We start from the raw sequence: 18631 nt of genomic DNA, 5'->3' as shown, positions 1-18631 counted from the left end.
TGCATACACCGAAAGCTGCCTTTTGTCATGTTAGCTTGTGCCCACAACTAAATGCATGAAGGGAAGTATGGGAATCTCCATGCTGTCCCCCAGTTTCTGAGCACCTGAAATGAGGAAGCGCTCAGACAATTCCCCAGAGCACCTGCTGGGAAATCCTGAAGCAGGTAAACAAGTAAGCAGGCTGCCTGGCAGACCTGGTGGAAGTGATTTTACCAGGCCTTTTCCACAGAACTGAGAAGTGTGGAGAAATGCAATCATAGGTCTGAAGGAAAAAAAAAAAAGACAAAAACAAAAGAATAATTAAAATGAACTGTTAAGCTCTTTTCTCTGGAAAAAACAACCGAAGCAGCCCACACTCTCCCATCCCCCTCACTGGCAGTGAGCTCCCAGGAGCAACCTGAAGCTATGGGCTCCCACACTGCCCCACGGCACTGCTCTGCACACACATCTCTACGCAATCAGTCAAGAAAAGTCCCCCCCAGAACACAGCACACACAGGTAAATGATTATTTACAGCTGTGGCACGGGAAGCGTTACACAAGCAGAGGGTGGAGCATGTTCCAGCGTCCGTCCAGGGCTGTGGGCAGAGAAACCTATCAGGGCTGTGCTGTTTTTACTCCCCTAAGACTGACTTAAAGCTGTTTACCTTGTAATAAGAATGCTATTTCTTGCTTTTTTTCCTCTTGGCTGAAGTTGTTTTCACAGCCCCCCTGCTGCTGTGCTGCTGGGGAACTGATATGGGGCGGGCGGGAGCACAGGGCTGGGAGTGCAGCATCCCACCCTCCCACCTGCTGGACCTTCTGTGCCACTTGCAAATTAAAAATAACATTGAAAATAACAGCAGCTTTTGGGTAGCTGAGTCTCTCCTAGGAGGCAAGGAAGTGAGAAAGCTTGGAAACAGCTGTACTCCCCTCCCTGCCTCCTGTACTGTGGTCTCAGCTTTTTCGCCATGAAAAGCTGTCTGCAAACAGGGTGCAGACAAAGGCTGGTTTTGTACCTCTCGGTCTTGGGAGTCCCTACTGGGATTGCTAGAGCAGACCGTAAGCTGTGATGAGATTGTCTGTTCTCAGCCTGATGTGAAGGCGCAGTCCTTTGTCAGAGCAGACATCCTCCACCTTCCTAGAACATAATGCCCAGGGATGGTGGGTGCCCCATCTCTGCAGACACCCATTATCAGGGGAATGGTGCTTTGAGCACCTGAGGAAGCTGCAGGTGTCTCTGTTCATTGCAGAGAGTTGAATCAGGTGGCCTTTAAAGATCCTTTCCAACTAAACGATTCTATGACTCCTGGACAAAAGCCCATGATGCACCTCCCAGAGTTGTGATGTTGTGATGAAAGCACATCAGGTTAAGAAAGGATTTGTGCAATGCCCCATAACGTGACACACTGCCACAGCCCAGTCTGGCAGCCCTGGGCAAGGCAAAAACTGAAACAAAACAACAAACCTTTACATGGGAAACTTTACATCAAAATTCGGGTCCCTGACACAAAACTGGGACCGACTGATGAATCAGGCAGGAACAGAAGGCAGTTCTTGTGCCCAAGGCAAAGCCAACGGGCTGCCTGGTGCCCAGCCCCACAGAAGTACCCACAGGTTCCCATAGTCAGGGGCTCCTGGTGTCTTCAGCAAGTCACTGTAGGAACCACAGACCCTAAAAGCACCAAGTCCCTGACGCAGCATGCTAGGAATCCAGGCAGGGCTTTTCTGGAAAAGCTGTAGGAGTTGGGATGTATTCCAATCAAGCACATGAGGCTTAACAAAGGAGTGTTTTCCACTTTCTGCTCAGTGATGCTGATGCCATAGTGTGCAAGGCTTCTGCAGGGACTGCAGGCAGGGTGGAAAGCAATGTTCTGCCGAAGTTCTCAGTCACAGGCTGGGCTGCTGTAAGCAGGGGAACAGCAACCAGGTAAACTGAGCAGCCTGTGGGGTAGCAGGAATGAGGAAATCCTTGCAAAACTTTTGGTATTGCAGTCAAATGGGAGTTTAAAAAAAGAATCCAGGTCAGACACCCAGTTGGGTGAATGGCTGTTGTGAGCATGTAACTGCAGCACTCTGAAAAATGAGTCCCCCTGGTCCAGCTCTGTGAAGGGCAGTTGTATTCCCCCAGCACCAGCCATCTGAGCAGAGTGGCTGAGAAAGGGAAGTCTACTTGAATATGGTAGCGTGGCTTACAGAAAGCTTAAAGCTACTTTTACCCCATTAAAAAAGCTTCTGAGTTTGTATGAATATTTCACAAACATTCCTTATCATCAGCTATCACCAGCTCCACTGGTTATTTCTCCATTGTCAGAGTTTTGAATGCCTTAATGCACTATATATATTCTCAGAGCAGTACAGAAAACAAGGGCAAATTTATTATGAGAAATGTTTGGGTAAATCAGAAGCTGAACCTGATAAAGGCACAGATGGTTTTCTTAAAATGATTGAATTGCAGAAGCCAAAGAAACCAAGAGGCTGATGCTATTCCAAAAACATCCTGAGCAATTCTGTGAAATACTCAACCAGTGTAAACAAGCATGTAATCCCCACTGACAGCAGAGTTCAGTATACACAGCTACAGCACCACCTGAGTAACAAATACGAAGTGGAAAATGCCAAGCAGCAAAGTTCCCATTGTCTCTACAAACACCATTTCAGTACAAGATGGCTATAGCAGCAGAACATCACAATCACATGCAAAGATTGAGACCCAACGGGAAATTCTCCCAACACATCACTCCTTTTCTGTGAATATGGTGTAGACGTCTGAATGACTTCTGAAAAGGCAACTAAGCAAACCTGCACGTTGTGTGAAATATATTGGAAGAAGGCTGTGAAGCTCCTTCTTGAAGCAATAAATACATGAGTGTCATCCCAATTGGGCCAGGGACAGCTCTTGGGACTTCAACCCTCAGCTCATCTCCATCCTTGGATAAGAGATACTGCCTCTTGTCACCACCCCTCAACTGGGATTGTGAGCTGTATGGTGTTATGGTTCCCCTCAAACTTCACCTTGGCTTTCCAGTCAGCTAGATGGCACCCCACAAACTCTATCTCCCAATGACAGTTTACCCATGAACCAAGTGAAATTGAGAGTATATCAAACAAACAAGCTGGCATCTGACCAGCTGATCTTATGCTGGTCTTCCACAGGTGTGAGTCTCCTGCAGTGCCCTATCTATGCCAACAGCTGAGACATCCCATTGCCCGTCTATAGGTGACATAACTTGTTTTCCACATTCTTCTGCCCAGCCCCGTACTCCTGCACAGGAAATGTCAGAGCAGAACTTGCAAAGTCCTTAGAGAGCATAAAAACATGGGAAAAAAATAATCTCAATGGAAATCCTTGACTAATTGACAGGTTGGAATAAGAATGACCATAGATCCCAAACTATGCCAGGCAACCAGTCTGCTCCAGGCACTGCAAGCTCACTCAACCACATGCCTGTCTGTTTTGCTTTGCCAGCTTTAGGCCTAATTAGCTCTATTCCTTTTGTTTGTATCACAAAAGCAAATAGCCCTTGGAGGGAGAGGGAACACAGTAGGCAGCTCCTCGACTGAGTGCAGAAACAGGCTTTAAATGAAGTTTGCTTTTCATCATATGCACTCAAAATGATGGAAAGGATGAACACAAGAGTAACAAGAAATGGAAACGTTTCCAAACCAGGCAGAAACAAGGGGGAAAAGAACATCTTGCACAGAAGACACATCCGCACATCTCCTTCCCCAGATAAACACAGAGAATGCACTGCTGAAACACAGAACATCCCTCCTGGGAGCACCACTGCTCCACACCCTGTCCCTTCCCCATTCCTGCAGCTCCCACTCCCCTGCAGGGAGCTATCTGCCTTCTCCCTGCCCCTTCCTGCTCCACCCAGGGTGCAGTCTGCCTTGCCGAGGAGCAGACCTTCTAGTTCCTAGGCTGCAATTGTAGCAGATTATTGGGTGAGTTTGTGCCAGAGGCCACAACTGCCTGACTCATTGCAGAAGATCTGTCCCCACCTATGTGCTCCATCTCGGCAGGCAGGCTCCCAAAAACACAAGTGCCACTCCTGTCTTCCATACACTCTGTCCAAGTACTGTTTAAAATGTAAGAAAAATGAAACAATGCAGATCGTTGTTCCTTACAAAAATCCATTTATTGAAATTGTTTAAACACTTTATACAAGTTCCCAATACAAGCATCTGCTCCCTGGCACAGGGTTAATGCAAATACAAAAGCACAGACCTCAGCAGCTCTAGCATGACCTGAGCTGCCACCCCTTAAGACAAGGTACAAGGTCTCGCAAGGTCCCACTGTGCACAGGGCAATTCCCCATCGAGAAGTAGGAGCCATGTGACCCAGCTCAAGTACAGGTCAACATCAGATCAAGCCTGAAGCAAATGCTTTGGTTGGTTTCTTTAGTAGCTTTGATTTATGTTGCAGAGTCAGGTCAAACAGAGGTACAAGGCTTATATGAAGCACTAAGGCTGTGGTTGCACACAGATCTCCCTGTCTACAAAAGAAACCCAGTTACCTGATGTCTCTGAACACATTCACCATTATAAAGCTTGGTTGGAAGCAACCAGCTTCCATCCTTAGATAAATCAAAGTTGAGCCTTGGAAGCCGATATCATCCTTTTAGGAACACCAGACTAATCTTCAGCCAGCCTTACCAGTATTGTTCAGACACTGGTGACAGACTGGTTTTAGGGTAAGGGGTGGGAACCCATGAGCTGCATTTTCATATAGGACTTAATATGCAATGATGGCTTCATCTTTATGATGCTGGGTTTCTTCCCTCTTTGGCAAGCTTGGATTGAAAGAAAACGCTAGAACCTTTGGGTCAGTTTCCTTGGAATTTGCCTTCATATCATGACTGAAAGTATTTGCAAGAGTAAAGATAAGGTCAAATGACAGTACAAGAGGTATCCATGGGGAAACATCAGGGAGTGGCAGTGCATTGTTTGGCTTAACATTTTTTAGCCACATAAGGCAAACAGATCAGTAACTTATAACTAAGCCCAAACTGGAATGACTCAATGAAAGAGGGCAACACTTGTTAAAAGGTGACCTGTAACAGACATGGGGATATAGCTTTGAGCTCATCCAGGCTGATAACATCAAGAAATAACCATCAACAACCGTGTCTAAGGAACAAAACGACAGCCCCAGAGACAACAGTGAGAACAGGGGATTGTTTCTGTCTGCCTCTTCGCTGGCACCAGGGAGACCTGCAGCTGCTTGGGAGTTTGCTAGCTGTTGTAGCTGTAATGTTACAGCCCTTGGCCAACAAATACACCATCATCTTACCAGATCTTGTCAAAAGATGACACACAGTTAAGCAAGGCCGTCTTACACTACACCTTCTGTTGGCCAACAACACATGCATACAGTTACAGATTTTAGTTTAAGTCACAGCAATTTAATTGTATCTGACCTTTTGCACAGAAAGGAAGGTGCTGAAGATACACCAGTAACAGTATAAAAACAGTTTAGATCTCTTCAAACATTCCTACCTGTAAAGTCACTTCCCCAAAATTGTTTCCCCTTAAGCTATTGGTCTTCTCTTTGTATATAGTGTTTCTTGATTTCTACACACACCACGCTGGGCTCTAACTTAATGGGATATGGGGACTGAATTGTTACCATCTATTTTTTAATAAAAAAAAAAAAAACAAGCTAAAAAAAAAGCACCAACATCCATCTAAAAACAGTATCATTTTCCCTTTTACTCCCAAATACTAAACTTAACCCAAGCTTGGAGGCTTCAATCTTTGCAGTGGCAATACCTACAAGCTTAGGCTAGCCTTCCTCCACGGGCTGGGAGAGAAAGGAGAAGTTATGTCCAGTAGCAAAGAGGATTATAAAAATATACACATTTCTGGGAGAAGAGGAAGGCAAAACCTAGAGTCTGAACTCTGCTCAGGACAGCGGCATTGTAGTGTCCTCTCCAAATGCTTTTACTACCAGTGCTGGTGGCTCCTCTTCATCATTTCATTATACGTAATCCTTCCCTGTGGAGGGTGCATTTTTGGGGTAGCCCCGACTGGGAGGGTAGGAGGTTTCACTCCGAGGGCAGGAACAGCAGAGGAAGGCTCCCCCCAGCAAGGCCAGAGAAGCAGCTGCCCAGCCAATGAAGAGGGCTGATCCAAATTCAAATCTGGGGAGAAATGAGGAAAAGAGAAAGAGTTTTAATTCCCTCCTGTGTTCTGTGCCACCGCCACCCAAAACTAAACCAAATGAACACCTGCCATGCTGTACTATGGCATTATATCAAATGGGTCAGTACCTGGTGTTAACGGGGGTGAAAGGATCATAGAAGGCTCGAGCCACTCTGTTGCCATACCATGACGTGGCCACCAGTGCTGCCAGACCTGCACATGGAGGGAAACAATACCATGTTTACTGTTAAGAATAAAACAGTCAAAAAAAGAAATCACAACAGAAGCATGCGGCAGAACCAGCATTTGGAACACCACCAATCTGTTATTAAATAACTGTAACGTTACTGACCTGCAATGATGAAGATCACCCCACCGAAGACAGCCATCCTCATCTTCTTCACCTGGTCGTCCTCCATGCACTTCATGCATTTCATGCCAGTCACAGCAACAAACACGCCAACCAGGCCCAGGAGTATGGCGGCCACCATCAAGGCTCGTGTAGCCTGCAGGCTGCCTGCAAGACATCAGGGCTTGTGTTATCACAAAGACAACTCAAGATACAAAACAAGAATACAGGAACTCAGATTCCCAAATTACTCAAATTCAGTAATCATCATGGAGCTGGTAGAGTCACCATCCCTAGAGATCGTTAAGGAAAGGGTAGAGGTTGCACTGTGTGCCATGATTTAGTGGTATGGTGATGATGGGGGAGGAATGAACTGACGATCTTAGTGGTCTTTTCCAATCCTAACGATTCTAGGATTCACTTTGTTGTGTTATACCGGACACAGCCAAGAGATTCTTGTTTTAAGCTCCAGGACTGTTATGCATAAGGATCAGAGGACTCTCAGTCTCCTCTAACATGCACGGGTAACAGGGTATGCAGGAAATGACCTGGGAATTACCCTCAAACATCTTTTGTTCCCGGGTCATTTAAATCTCAATGGAAAGGACATATCTGTTTATCAAAAGAATTATTCAGATTTGGGCCCTACCTTGACAAAGCATTTAGCTGTGTTTTAATATGAATAGTACCATACATATGAATAGTCCCACAGCAGCAGCAGGAGCCCTTTATTGCTCAACACCTCCAAAACCTGTCTTTTGTACAAATACCTCCATGCTGATTTAGACTCTAAATGGAAAAGTAGTGAGACCCAGAAGATTAAAATAAAATCACTATTGCCACAGAAAGAGAATTTTCCTTGGAAAAGTGAACAACTTTGTGTCCTTAAGTATTTAACTTAGACTTTCATTCTATACAGAATGCCTTAGGAACCTCTTTTGGTTTTGAGGAATTGTAGCAGAGGATGATGCCTCCCATTGGCAAGGATCACATTGGCCTGTGTTCTCAGCAGACAGATTTGGTTTATTTCCTTACCCAGGATTTGCCTTTATGTTAACTCAGCTGATGGCACACTATCCATAATATATTTCCTACAGAACTCTGATTTCATGGATAATGAAAGAAAACCAATTTTAGAAATTAAGTCATTACTGATTAAAACTTTCAGGTGACAGAACGACAAAGAGCAAGCAGTAGTAAAATTAGCCTGAGCTTTTACTGCCTGGCAAACTGGGCTTGTTTGAACAGCATGCCATTTCATATACAGTCCTGGAAGCAAACGGGGCTGGATAATCACAAGAGCAAGCTCCCAGGGGCACTGTGACTAAAGCAGAACTGTCCCCGACATAGGTTACTTAGCAGCAATGTGTGAAACACACTGTTTTAGCTCTATAACCCGTTCCCAGGTGTGCAGCACACACCAATGCATTCTGCAGGTCTGTGAGCACTGGCAGGGCATGATTTAAGCCTATGTGATACCACAGAGCACTGCAAACCCATCAGTCAGCACAGCGCATCTCCACAGCACTGCTACCATGCATCCATCAGAGCTGGACAACAAAGGTCTCTGGGCTCAACCTGAAGTAGTTTGCACAGCCAGGAGTGCAGTCCAAGAGGGTTGCAGAACACACACTTATCTCCGGTGCTGCTTTATTCACTTCGCAGGAAAATTCTTCTGAGCCACGCCAACAAGCTGCTGGCCTCTAGTTCTACCTTAAAACAAATAAGGACCAGTCTCCACACACACAGTACAACCCTACTGTTCTGGGAGTAGCTTATAAAACCTGTTAAAAACAATACAGTACGGTAATACATAGGAAAGTGTGTCACTTCCTATTGCTCTAAGACACAGCTTTCTTAGGAAACATCCCACCATCAGCTTGGCAAAGTGACATCGCACCTCCTCCAAAGGGGGAGGTGATACACCTCTGCACCACCCAGGCACGAGGCAAACCCATCTGCTTTGATTGCAGAAACTCATTTGCAAACCATTTATCACTTCTGCATAAAAATCACAACAACGGTGTCTGAAGACATTCTTGAAGAAACTGCTCTCCAATCTCAGAGAATATACATTACAAAGTAGCTTCTAGCTTACAAGTATGCCACTATAAAGACTTCTGTTTATGGGTTGTCACCTGGAAAACCAATTCAGCCGCTATCCATTTAGGGCAAAGCCTTACATAACAGCTGCAGTCTTGGAGAGGCTGGATGGAGCCATTCACTCATGCTTGACATGGGAAAAGACATTTCTGCAGCAGCACCAAATCATTCCAGCAAGTCTGCAGTAAGCTGGACTTAGTCTTACTAAGAAAAAAAAAAAAACACACCAAAAAACCAACACAAAATCCAACTCTTTCAAACGTTGAGAGTTTTTGTGAAGCTAAAAAACTCTATGGAATGTTATCTGGGTGCGTGCCATGCCAGCTTTGCAAAAGTAGCTGAACACAAGAAAAGAAATCCACATGTTCCTCAAGGTAATGAAACAGACTGCAAGAGTTCTTCTGGGGGGCTGCCTGCTTTCAGCAGCAGCCTGAATGCTCCTCACCCTCAGCACATTCCTCCCTGCTTTATCCACTGAGGGAGAGAAGGCATTTAGGAAACTCGGGGAACCAAAGAACAAAGCAGTGTGATATAGGCTGGCACTTGCAGCACTTTTACCTTCCCACCACTTCTGCAGTGTGTGCAATACATCACTGTGGCTAATGATAAAGCAAGCAATTAGTTATTATGTACTCACCTGCAACTGAGTTAATGAAAGCTGCACATCCAGAGGATGAGAGCACTAGTTTAGTATTGCTCTGCTGTTCGTGTGGACCTTTCCAGATGCTTTAAAAATGGTATAATTAAGCAGCATTATCTTAAGCTGCTAAACAGGACAGGTTAGCAACAGCACTCTACAACAACTTTCCAGCTGCATTATAGTGGAGAGAAGCAGGATTTCCCCTGTGATCCAGGAGCCTCAGAGTGGTGCAGCACCCAGAACTCCCACTCAACAGACCAGGAGCCCTTAGGACAGAGCAGCCTCACTCCAGGTTGGCTGGACACTACCAACAGATGTCAGATGGCCGTGTTTTCTATCAACCATTGTTTACTCAGAAGCCAAGCCTTTTTATTGCTAGTTAGCAACTGAGACCTGGTCTGAAAATGCCCATGGCAAGAAAGCAGTAAGTACTGTCAAGAGTCTTAAAACTACTGAGAAATGTTGAACATGAATCCTGCAGGCCATGCTAAGATATCATACAGATCTTACTTGTTCTACCCACACATTGAAACCAACATTATTTATGTGCTGTCCAACAGCTTTGACTTACAATGGCATTTGGACAAACTACTCGATAGCTCTTATCTGATGCGTAACTCACATTTTCCCCTTCTCACTACTATCACACAAATAATTGCTGCCAATCGCTTGGTTACAAAAGACCGAACTGGAGTCATTTTTCAATCATCACACTTCCTTATTTATCCTGTTTATATCACCTACGCTACACAACTATTGGGAAAGAGACATCTGATTTTTTTTTTTGTAATGCAAAACTGCTGTTATGGCTCTGTGTGCAGATAGCTTTCTGACAGGATACTCATTGAGTGCCTTTTTTGCATACTTTGTATGGACTTCCTCCCTTCCCAAGGGCATCCATGCAAAGTGATGGCAGAACAGGTGAAGCAGATGCTGTGCAGCTCCTCTAATCTCTGCAAGAGAAGTTCCTGAAGATTTACACACAGCCCTGTACTGTAAGCAGCATGTTATACCATCCACCTCAAAGACAAGCCAAGCAGCATTCAGAGCCTTCCTACTGGGGTTGCGTTGAAACAATGCATTTCAATGAAGGAGCTGGGTTTGAAGTCCTGCAGCTCTGCCTCAGCAGCACAGAGGCATCACTCCCTGGAGGCAGGCAGTGAGGTGAAGATCTGAGCAAGTAGTGAGAGCTTCAGAGGCAGCCAAAGACCTGCTACGCTGCAGCTGTGCTGGTGGTGGACCCAAGAAGCCTGCTGATGGCTTGAAGGCTTTCAAATCCATTGCAAACCCAGCATGCTCATCATCACCATGAGATGTTCCCCCATCTGGTCTCCTCCAAATCACAAGTCCACACAGAGGAACCTGAGCCAGGCTTCCTGTTGAATGGGAATACTGACAAAGAGCAAGCAACAGTGGCCTTGTACTCTGCCTACTCCAAAGCAAATAAGGTTCAAGGTTCTCCTATTGCCACTCAAACAGCAGGGGAAAGCTGACTCAAAGCAACCCAGTCCCACCATTTCCCGATCCTTGGTCAGGAGATCCAGGCAGCCTGTTTTCCCGCAAACCTGGAAATTCTCTTACCAACAGATTTAGTAGCAGACTAACATTAACTACTAAAGCTGCTTAGCAGAAGCTGCTTGTGTAGCAATAAAGCCACTGTGTTGCAACAGACTCCCATCCCCTCTACAGACACAACACAGCACCGAACAAGAACAGCCTCGGTGGCATTCCAAGTAACCTTCTACCTTGTCAAAGCACAGCACAAATGAGACTGCTTTATCACTCCATCGTGATTTTTCATGAGGTAGGAACATGGATTGAGAAACACGGGAGCAAATTAACCCTTAACCCACATGAAAGCACGCACTCGCAGGTTCTACTTGCTTACTCCAGATGAAAGAGGTGACAAAGGATTAGGACATCCTTGTCCCTCCTGCTAACTGGAAGACCAGCCTGCCAGCCCCCCCTCCCCACCCCCAGCAGATCTGCAGCAAGCTGGGGATGAACCTTTTTTCTCCCCCCCATCATCATTTTCCCCTTCCCCAGCTCCTGGAACATGCTCAGCCAGAGTGGTAATGTGGGAGGGAAGATTTCACATTGCCATAGTGCTGTTTGACCCAGAGGGCATCCAAACCCTTGTTTATTTTCTGGGCTACAGCACAAAGGCTCATTGCAGATGTACTAGGTTTAGTGATGAAGTTGCAGATGAGTCTCAGCTTGTCTCAAGCACGGAACATCTCTAAGCAACTCATCAGTTGGTTGATGGTGTATCTCCAGCTGGAACAGCCTAAGCACAACCCAGAACGACCTCTGCTTTGAGCATGAGCTCAATTTGTTAGGTCTGAGAGGTTCCACAGCCAAAGCCCAGGCATCCCTCAGCCTCCTGCCTGCTCCCGTTCCCCCGAGACCTGGAGGAGCCCAAAGCTGACCTAGCTCCATGGACGATGCTGGAGGGCTACAAGAACAATGTGCAACAAAGCCTGTTTGCAAGGGTGGCTTTTTCTGCCTCTATGTCTACATGTGGCCACGCTTTTCACCTCAGCTAGCAAAACACAGCCTTTCTATTGCCTGAATGGGAGCATGTCCCATCCTGACATAAGCCCCCAGCTGAATGCAGTGTGGGAGGACTGCCAGCATGGTGCACTCCAGCAGCATAGCCACGTGGGAAACTGAACGCCCCTCAGTTGGCTAATAGAGCCTAGCAAGCTTGTGCCAACCCCATCTGACACCCAACCCAAGCAAGCATAGGTATACATAGAGAAATGGGATGAGCTCCCAGATAGCCACAAGCTTGCTGACAAAACTTCTCACCACTCCCACAAGAATGAATTACGGCAAGTGATGAGAGTCAAAGTAATTGCAGGATCAGAGCCTCTCCCATCGCTGCACGAGGCTCAGACACCTGGTTCTGGACACATGCACGATGCCCTGGCAAGAAAGCAGAGCTGGCAGAAGTTCTGCAGCCCATATTGGTGTATCTCCACCACATCAGTGAATACAGGAAGGGAGCTCTGCTGCACAGCTGCACCTGTACCAGGGTGAGGTTGCCAAACTGGGTAAGAGCTGGCTATCACACCTCCAGCCAAAACAGCGTAACAGATCACTGCCCAAAGACCTCAAGGGGAGAGCAGACAGGGAAACAGCAGAAGGCACAGTGCCCTTTCAGGTGAGAGAGGTTCACCTGAGAAAGCTGGGGTGCCAAAAGCAAAGACCATTTTAAGCCTTTGTTGACCTCCCCAAGGAAGAGAGCATCACCCGTATTCCCGTATTTCATATGCTTCCTGGGAATCTTCAGGTCCCTGCAGGGCCAGGACCTCTGTAAGGGGATAAAAGGCTGTTAACGACTCAGGCTCGGCCTCTGACAGTCCACTCTCCCCCGAAGCCTCTGAAGAGCCTACATTGTCCGCAGAACAAAGGTGAAGGGAGCAGCCGCTATTGAGCGCTCAGCACTGAACGGGGCAGGTCGGGAGGTCCTGGGGCAGGTTTGCAGGAGGCAGGCAGGACTCCGGGCTGGTTCTGCAGGCAGTCTCATTTACAACAGAAAGGACTGCAGCCAAAGCCCCCCAGGCAAGTTTTACCTTTCGCAACCGATTCAGGGGGCAGCCGGAGATTGCTCAGCCCCGCCGGCATCTTCGCCTCCCGCCTCGAGAAGCGAGATAAAATGCTTAAAGCTGAGCTTGTATCTGAGTATCACTGCACCCAGCCCCGATTACCCACAGCCCTACACCTCGATGGGGCTGAATGAGTGCATTGCGTTCCCGAAGGGCGTGATTTGCAGCTGTGGGGCCCACATTGCTGAGGGAACAGGAGACGCTGTTGGTGTTTGGTAGCAGTGAAGGTGGGGTCCGGGGTGGGCAGCATCACGGAGTGACACGGCGGGTGTGGGGGTGTTCTGGGGCAGGTAGTATGCGAACTTGGGGGCACTTCCAATGAGCTCTCTGTGGTGTTATGTGAAACGACACGTACGTTTCTTTGGAAAAGAGAAGGCGACCAAGGTGGTAGTTAGTGTTTTATTAATTCGGGAGGGAGAAGGATGAAGATGTTCCAGGACAAACCAATCCCATTGGTCTCGGGTATGGGGGGGGAGGAGTGTTAGGAAGATATCGGGAAAGGATTATTTTTTAAAGCCCCTTTGGATGTTAGCATAAACTACAGTCCAAGGAACTGCCCCACCACTCAATCCTCCAGAAACAGCCGAGATGGGAACAGCTCAGTGTGACAACCACTATCGAGGAGGACAAAGCATCTGGCATTACCTGGGCGGACTGCTTTGCCTAGAAGCCGCAAGTAGTGCTGCCTGGGCTGGGAGCCAGCTCACCTGCCAGCCCTCTGCCTAAAATCCCCACAGGAGGAGCAGTGATTTTCCCATGTAACATTTCCCAGAGAACAAAGTTATCCCGTCTAAACAGAACAACAAGAACAGAACGCAAAAGGGTCAGGGCTTAAAAAGCCAATTTCTGTAGTGTTTTCATTAACTTTGCTGCTGAGCCATAGCCCAACAAAAGCAGTCCCTGTCCGTTTCTACCGCCTCAAACACTCTCTCACTCACGGCACCCGCGAGGGACCCGACATCCCCTCCCCGAGTGCTGCTCTGGGAACAGACAGAGGGCGGGCCCCTACCCCTGCCAGGTCCTGCCGCACCGAGGACACGCACCTAAGCCCCGACGGGACGAACAACGAGGCGAAGGAAACTCAGCAGAACGGGTCACCCTGAGCCCTACACCATCACCCCGGACGAAACAGGTAGTAGTAAGGCGGAGTAGCTTCAGTGAGATTGAGCCCTAACACTCTATAGGGCATCAGCCCCAGGTCAATACACCTAGTATTGTCGGCACGCCGTCAGCGATGCGGAGAGAGCCCGACGGCACCAGCACGCCCGCTCCCAGCCCTTCAGCCCGACAAAACCTACCAGCGTATGATGGAAAAGACCCGATGGGACGGGCACCCCCAACCGCCGCCCTCCAGAATGAACCCGACTTACTCTCCAGCTTGAGCAGCGAGTCGTACACCTTGCACTGGATCTGCCCCGTGCTCTGCATGGCGCACGACATCCACAGCCCCTCGTAGAGCGCCTGGGCCGTCACGATGTTGTCCCCCGCGTACGATGCCATCTTCCACTGGGGCATGGCGGTGCTGATGATGATGCCCATCCAGCCGAGGAAGGCCAGCACGAAGCCCAGGAGCTGCAAGCCCCCGCTGGCCATGGCTGCGCTGGGCTGCTCCGCACCTGCGGAGGTTGGCTGCGATGAAAAACGCGGGAGAGCAACCAACAGCGCACTGGCGCCCGCCGCACGCGCTGCGCGCAACTTTAAGACGCGCAAAGTAGCCGCCCCTGGCGGCCCGCCCCCCCAACCGCCCCGCCCAGCGGGAGTTTCCGCGCTGCTCCCACCCGACGAGTGATGCTTCGCATCTCTGGGGTGCTCCGCCTGCGCCCATCGGGCGGGACCTGTGGGGGTGACACTGCTCCAGTCCCATTCACGCTGTCCGGATCCATGTAAAACACCTTCCCCGCAGCCCCCCCAGTACCACCGCTGCGGGGCGAGGGCACAGGGCATCTCCCACCGGGAACGCAGCTGCGGAGAAAACAAGCAATGGAAAATACCGTTTTATTTCTGATTTTAAAGAGCTTTCAAATGCTGCCGGGATCAGCGAATCAAAGTTTTGATTCCACCATTTCAGTAAGGACCATTCTCTCTTAAATGAGAAATGTACCTTTCTGAACGCTTCAGTAAGCGCAGTGATTTTAAAAGGTTTATTGAGTCAAGGGGATTACAGACCAGGAAGAATTGTCCTCTTTGTCAAGCGTATATTTGCCTATTGACAGTAGTTTCCCTTTCTCCTGCATGAATGTTTGGTATTGACGGTTCCGGACTCGATGAGGGAACACTGTGTCCCTCCCAGGGCCGGGAAGGGGGGGGAGGGAGGCATGGTGGGACTGGGTGGTGCTGCCCGACGGTCAACCTGAGTCTGCCGTAATTCCAGCTCTGAGATAAATAGGTGATAACTACCGATAAAGGCTCTGCTGGAGGTGGGGATGGGGCTGTATTGTTTTGACACCGTGGTTTTAGTGCGTTCTGATGACTGAGGGGATTTTGCTGGAGCTGCTTCCTGAGGTTGCACACAAACAAGCTCGTGATTACCTGACCGGTACTGCGCAACGCGGGGGGGGGAGGACAAAGGGGAGAAAAGCAACTGCAACCCGATCACAGCCGACAGGGACAAAGCCGGGCTGCTTGGCTGCGAGCTCTCGCAGCTGCCCGGCTCACCGGTGTGATGAAATCCGTCCTCCTCACTCGGTAGCAAAGCTACCCAGTCGTGGCGTTTTTCACTTCGAAAGCAATTCGGTAGCTGTGAATCTGCAGCTGAAGGAATGGTGTTTTTCTGGGACTTCGTGGAGTCCAGTTTTATAGGTTTGGGAGGGAAGAAAAGGAAAGCAGCAAAGTTTTCTTTGGCAACACAGAGATAATAAAGTAGATGCATCACACTGCGCATTCATCAAAGGCTCTCTTACAGGGAGCAGAGAGAACAGGGTGGTGCTGGCCTTCAGCTGATCCCTAGGAGAAGCAGTCCCTGATGAAGAGGCACAGTAGAAACCCTCGCTCAACCGGGGAGAGCAGGGCTAGGAGTGTCTAGACATTGATGTCTGGGTAGTGCTATCAGTCTGATAATGTCCACCTGCAATGCAGAGTTCATGGGTCCTTCGGAGCACTGAACTGACTCACCCTCTCCTGACCATCCCATACCTCCCAGGCACAGCAGGCAGCTCCTTGCTGCACATGGTCAGCTCTGGGCAGGAGTGCAACTTCCAGAAATGCTTTCAGAGGGTTTAGAGCCTTTGCCTACAGGCTTCAAGTGGCCAGGAGGGGCAACAGAGCAGTGCTGTGTGGGAAGGTCTCAGACCTTCCATTGGAGCTTGCAGGAGAACAGGGGGAGGATTCCTGGGTAGCAACCTTTTGGATGCAGTAGCAGTGAGGTTGAGGAGATGCATGCAGTGTGTCTGAAGCACACGGTCTGTCACAGTCATAAAATCATAGGATCACAGAATCATTAAGGTTGGAAGACCTCTAAGATCATTTAGTCCAACTGACACGGAGCACTGATCATGCTGCTGGCTCCTTGATGGGAGTCAATGATGGGAGTGGATGCAATCCACACTCACCCCATACTTGGGAAAAGCTGGGCTTAGTGCATGTCTTGATGGCAACTTTGGGCCAGTTTGTGCTAAAACTGTCTGGGATGTGAGTCTGGCTGCTTGGACACATAGTAGGACATCATGCATCCTCAGTTTCTTCGCCTTCCAGAAAGCCACAGAGCTTAGATTGAAGATAGCCTTATTCTGCGAGGGATACTGTGGGATTAGAGCCTGGAGATGGATGCTATGCTCCAGTGGGGCTGTGCAGCAGTCCCATTGCACCCCATCCCCAATGAGTACTGCACTGAGCAGTATTACTGCATGAATATATGGCAGAGTTGGTTCAAATAAAGCTGATGTAAGACCATACTGAGATATATCTATGTGCTGGGCTGCAATACAGGCTCATCCCCTGCTTTTGTACTTTCTGTGCTCATGTCTCTGTTTGCCCATGTCTTCCCTGTCACATCCTTCTTGCCTCTTTGACCATTGAATGCCCCTGACAGTGAGTATAAACACCTCATGCCCAGAGTCCCAGCCTCGCAAACCCCAATTCATATTTTGCTTTCCAGGGTCAACTTGAAGTTGATAACTTCTTAGTCATGTTTCATGAAAGATTTCAAAACCCAGCACCTCTTTCCTGCGGACATCACAAGCAATTTACACATCAAGATAAAACACTGAAACTCTGCATTTCCCTTCATTGCTCATCAGCATTCTCAGTGCTCTGGAATTTGCTGAGATTTTTTACAACATTGCTAAAATCATCAGGTCTTCTCTTCTGGGTTTATTCCTTTCTTTGTGTAGTAGATATCTTTATTCTCTCTTCTTCAAATCGTTTTCTGCAAATCGTTTTCTGCGCTGGTTCAGCAGACAAAATAAACACCCTCTTAACACAGTAGTCACTGTCTTTCCTACTCTGCCTAGGATTCTTTTTTCACTGAAAGTCCCTAACAGTTTTCACATGCTAGTGCCAAATCTTTTTCTACCTGCCTTATGAGGAAATACCTTTCCTTTACATTCTTAATCTCAGCTGAAAGACCTGGTTTTGTCCAAGATGTTGCAATCTCTTCTGTATTCTCTAGGGTAGAGGTATTCCTGCACTGACAGTGTTCATGATTGCCTGTTCTTAGATAAATGTGTGAGTCTTCCTTTTACATCCTTTACAAATGCAGGGTCAAGTGAGAAGATACTAAAGTGTATGTATATAAATAGTGGGATCAGTGTGTGAAGTTTTAGTCTGCAAGCAGACGTGATGCTAATTCTTCATCAAGATTTCCCTCCTGTTGTATCGTTGCTTTGTTGCTCTGTGCAGAGCAAATGCTTAACACTGTGGTTGTTTTGCTCCCTTGGGTGGCGTCAGGCAGAGGAGAAGCCTCACATTTATGTTCAGCAGAGGTTTGTGATCTGTGGGTAGCTAATGATACCTGTTTCCTTTTCTGGCAAAAACAAGCTTTAACACTTGCCAGGACTTGCAGGCAAGCAGCCTGGTTTCCTTTTTCTTCAAGACATTTATTGGCAAATGTTTTACGGGTGTGCAGAGCAGGCACGGCCACATGGACCAGGTTTCAGCAGAAAGACATGAGCTTCACACTGGATCAGAAAATGGGATTGACCAGACACTGTCAGCCCATCCCACCATCTCTGGGCACTCAGTGGTGGGGCTAATACAAAACATATAGTGAACCATCTCCAAGTCATGCTGCAGCCCACCCTGATGGGCTGAATGTGTCCTGGTGCAGGTCCTGTTTGTCCGTACATCAGAAGAAGCTGCTGCAGATCATCTGGGGATTAATCAGGGATTGTGTGAGAATGCATCCTCCCCATCTGCAGTGTGTTTGACCATGGGAGCAGCTGAAGCAGCCAGAGATCACAACCTGCAGGGCTGTAGAATTCAGCAGCATAAAAGCTTCATCAGCTGCTCACTACTGCAGGAATTCAGCACCAAATTTTCATGGAGAAGACCAGCTCCAAATGTTGCTTATTGGCTAGAAGTCAACAAGAAGATAGAATATCCTGCACTGGACTAGATATTAACTAGAGTATCCCCAGTTGCGATTCAGAAGAATCATTGAGTCCAGCTCCTGGCTCCACACAGGACCACCCGAAATACAGCACTACGACTGGAGATTTTCCCTGCACACCCAGATTGAATTTTCCATTTCCAGAAGGAAAGTTCAGATTCCCTCATTGGAACCAAACTTTGTAGTTCATAAAGGAAGCACCCTGGTATACTGACTGCCCACCAGGAATACTCTGTGAAAACTGGATTTGAAATGGGT

The 18631-nt window shown here is 48.0% G+C and overlaps 1 protein-coding gene across 1 annotated transcript; it reads right to left on the bottom strand.

The window, feature by feature from the left end:
- Positions 1 to 4098: 4098 nt before the first annotated feature.
- CLDN1 (claudin 1) lies at positions 4099 to 14511 on the bottom strand. Its single transcript, XM_003209130.4, has 4 exons — positions 14199 to 14511; positions 6478 to 6642; positions 6254 to 6338; positions 4099 to 6124 (listed from the first exon to the last, which is right to left on the bottom strand). Exons 1-4 carry the CDS (start codon positions 14419 to 14421, stop codon positions 5962 to 5964), a joined length of 636 nt encoding a protein of 211 aa, XP_003209178.1. The 5' UTR covers positions 14422 to 14511; the 3' UTR covers positions 4099 to 5961.
- Positions 14512 to 18631: the final 4120 nt, after the last annotated feature.

This window comes from Meleagris gallopavo, chromosome 11 (genome assembly GCF_000146605.3).
Source record: "Meleagris gallopavo isolate NT-WF06-2002-E0010 breed Aviagen turkey brand Nicholas breeding stock chromosome 11, Turkey_5.1, whole genome shotgun sequence".
Classification (NCBI taxonomy): Eukaryota; Metazoa; Chordata; class Aves; order Galliformes; family Phasianidae; genus Meleagris; species Meleagris gallopavo.
Note: the sequence above shows the minus strand (reverse complement) of the source record. Positions and strands in the feature narration are given on the sequence as shown.

Bases quoted from the DNA above. Each gene is read 5' to 3' on its own strand.
- CLDN1 (XM_003209130.4), bottom strand. From the start codon at position 14,421: ATGGCCAGCGGGGGCTTGCAGCTCCTGGGCTTCGTGCTGGCCTTCCTC. The intron at 6,643-14,198 runs GTAAGTCGGGTT...GATGTCTTGCAG, and splicing joins CTCGCTGCTCAAGCTGGAGA to GCAGCCTGCAGGCTACACGA. The intron at 6,339-6,477 runs GTCAGTAACGTT...CTCCATGTGCAG, and splicing joins GGTGATCTTCATCATTGCAG to GTCTGGCAGCACTGGTGGCC.